This window comes from Meleagris gallopavo, assembly GCF_000146605.3.
Source record: "Meleagris gallopavo isolate NT-WF06-2002-E0010 breed Aviagen turkey brand Nicholas breeding stock chromosome Z unlocalized genomic scaffold, Turkey_5.1 Chr41_random_7180001954679, whole genome shotgun sequence".
NCBI classification, from domain to species: domain Eukaryota; kingdom Metazoa; phylum Chordata; class Aves; order Galliformes; family Phasianidae; genus Meleagris; species Meleagris gallopavo.
In genome coordinates, this window is record NW_011101098.1 from 1 (window position 1) to 2,528 (window position 2,528).

The 2,528-nt window shown below is 49.3% G+C and overlaps 1 protein-coding gene across 1 annotated transcript; it reads right to left on the reverse strand.

Moving 5' to 3' along the window:
• Positions 1–1,672: 1,672 nt before the first annotated feature.
• On the reverse strand, positions 1,673–2,470 carry LOC104915578 (olfactory receptor 14I1-like; the record flags this gene model as incomplete). Its single annotated transcript, XM_031557506.1, has 2 exons — positions 1,673–1,852; positions 2,246–2,470. Coding segments are annotated over 2 exons (405 nt in total), but the record flags the coding sequence as incomplete, so codon positions are not given.
• Between the last annotated feature and the right edge of the window lie 58 nt (positions 2,471–2,528).

The window sequence follows — 2,528 nt, forward strand, 5'->3', positions numbered from 1 at the left end:
GAGCGTACACACCCGGAGTAGGGTGTCAGTAAACCCAGAGAAAAGTGCGAGTAAACCAGGTGTAAAGTGTGAGTCAAACACACCCAAAAAAGAAGTGTGAATAAACCTGGTGTAAAGTGCGAGTAAACTTGGAGGAAAATGTGAGGTAAGCCCTAGTCTATTGTTGTAAACCTGGAGTCAAGTGTTAGTTAACGTGAAGAAACGTGTAAGTAAAATCCAGTGTAAGGGTTAGGGGAGGGGTTGAAGGTGAGGAGGGCAGAGCAAAGGAGCAGGCTCATTGGGTGTTGGGGGTTCAGGATTGAGATTAAGGGTTTAAACTCACCTTTTTGAGCAGAGATCAAGCGGAGGTTTAGTGAGAGGGCTTGGTGTTCTGCTGAGGTTTTCAGGACAGTGTTAGGGTACAGACAAGCATTATGGATTAGTGTTTTGTTTTGGGCTGCAGTTTGGGCTAACGCTGAATATAACAGTTTAATGTTAGCAATGAAAGCTGGGTTTTTGCAGAGTAGGAGAGTAAGTGTGGGAATCCGTGCAGTCCATTCCTTGGGAAAGTTCTGGGCAGCAACTTGTAAAGAAGCCCTGAGCCTTCAGGCACTGCCATAAGGAGATCTCCATTAACAATAGACTTGCTGTGGTGGAAACAATCTGTGTGACAGAAGTGCCCACTGCGTGTCCTTGCTTGTGTTTGCAGCCACACAGCAGCACTGTCACCAAGCCACGGGAGATGCGGGGCTAAGGAGCTGTGGGATTGAGTTTCAGCTCAACACACCACCAACACACGACTGAATTCTGTCTCTTAGTGCAACACTGAGCATTTTCTTGAAAAGTTCCTGTCTCACCTCTGTTGGCTGTTCCTTTCCTGAGATGGAAGTGGCACCTTACTCAGGAAGGAGAAGGGCACAAAGCTCTGCAGAAGGACCTGCAGCACCTAACCAGCAGCTCTGCGCTACCCCACAGTTGCTCTTCCTACATGCAAATTCATGCTCCAGAATGTCTTCGGAGAGTCCTGGGCAACTTTTCCCGGGCTCACATGCATGCTACAGCTACCTGAGGGCATTGTGGAGGCAGTGCCTACCACTGTGTGGCAAATGGAAGAAGCACTGAAGGGAGACTTCAGGGAAAATTTCAAGCCTCTGAGATGCTAACACACACCCAAGATACTTTCTTACGCAAGGTTTCACAGGAACTGAGGAAGAGGGGATCTAACAACCAGTGTGCAAACCAAGTGCTGCTGCTGGCCTGTCAGAGGCACTGACAGATGTGAGCCTGAAAGCACAGACCCCAGCCAGGAGCCAAGGGATGGCCGTCAGCTATTGCAGGCTGAAGTCAGCGCACAGTTGGATTAACAGCCCTATGCTTCCTGCTGGACTGTGGGTCTCTGAGATCAACTGACCCCAGCAGCTCCAGAAATGTCTCACAGGAAGAAAGACAGACAAATTCATTACATGCCCTTTTTTTGATAAGCTTCACAGGGAGCCTGGTTCTTCATGTACAGCATGTCACGGCTACACATTATAAGTACAAGTCGAATAGGAATTGATAGGCATAATGATGTTTCAGTGGAAAACAAGAAATTAGAATATATAAAACACAGAATAAAACATTCAATAAATTGCACTTGAACACATAAACCAAAAAAGACAGTTGGATTCTGTTAAAAATTGCAATACAACTCTTAGATATAAATAGGTGGGCAGTTGACTGCTTTTGAAACACATTTGTTCTTCAGTTTCCACAGAGCATCTTTGAATTCCTGGTTCCTCATGCTGTAGATGAGGGGGTTCAGTGCTGGAGGCACCACCGAGTACAGAAATGACACCACCAGGTCCAGGGATGGTGAGGAAATTGAGGGGGGCTTCAGGTAGGCAACCATGCCAGTGCTGAGAAACAGGGAGACCACGGCCAGGTGAGGGAGGCACGTGGAGAAGGCTTTGTGCCGTCCCAGCTCAGAAGGCATCCTCAGCACGGCCCTGAAGATCTGCACATAGGACACAACAATGAAAACAAAACACCCAAAAACCAAAGGGGCACAAGATACAAGAAGCCCAACTTCCCTGAGGTCAGACCGTGAACAGGAAAGCTTGAGGATCTGGGGGATTTCGCAGAAGAACTGATCCACAGCATTGCCGTGGCAGAGAGGCAGTGAAAATGTGTTGGCAGTGTGCAGCAGGGAATAAAGAACCCCAGTGGCCCAGGCAGCTGCTGCCATGGTGGCACAAGCTCTGCTGTCCATCAAGGTCCCGTAGTGCAGGGGCTTGCAGATGGCAACGTAGCGGTCATAGGACATGATGGTAAGAATGCAATACTCTGCTGACATGAGAAAGACAAACAGAAAGGTCTGGGCAACACATCCTGCATAGGAGATGTCCCTGGTGTCCCAGAGGGCATTGGCCATGGCTTTGGGGAGAGTGGTAGAGATGCAGCCCAGGTCGAGGAGGGCGAGGTTGAGCAGGAAGAAGTACATGGGGCTGTGCAGGCGGTGGTGGCAGGGCTACGGCTGTGCTGATGAGGCCGTTGCCCAGGGAGGGCAG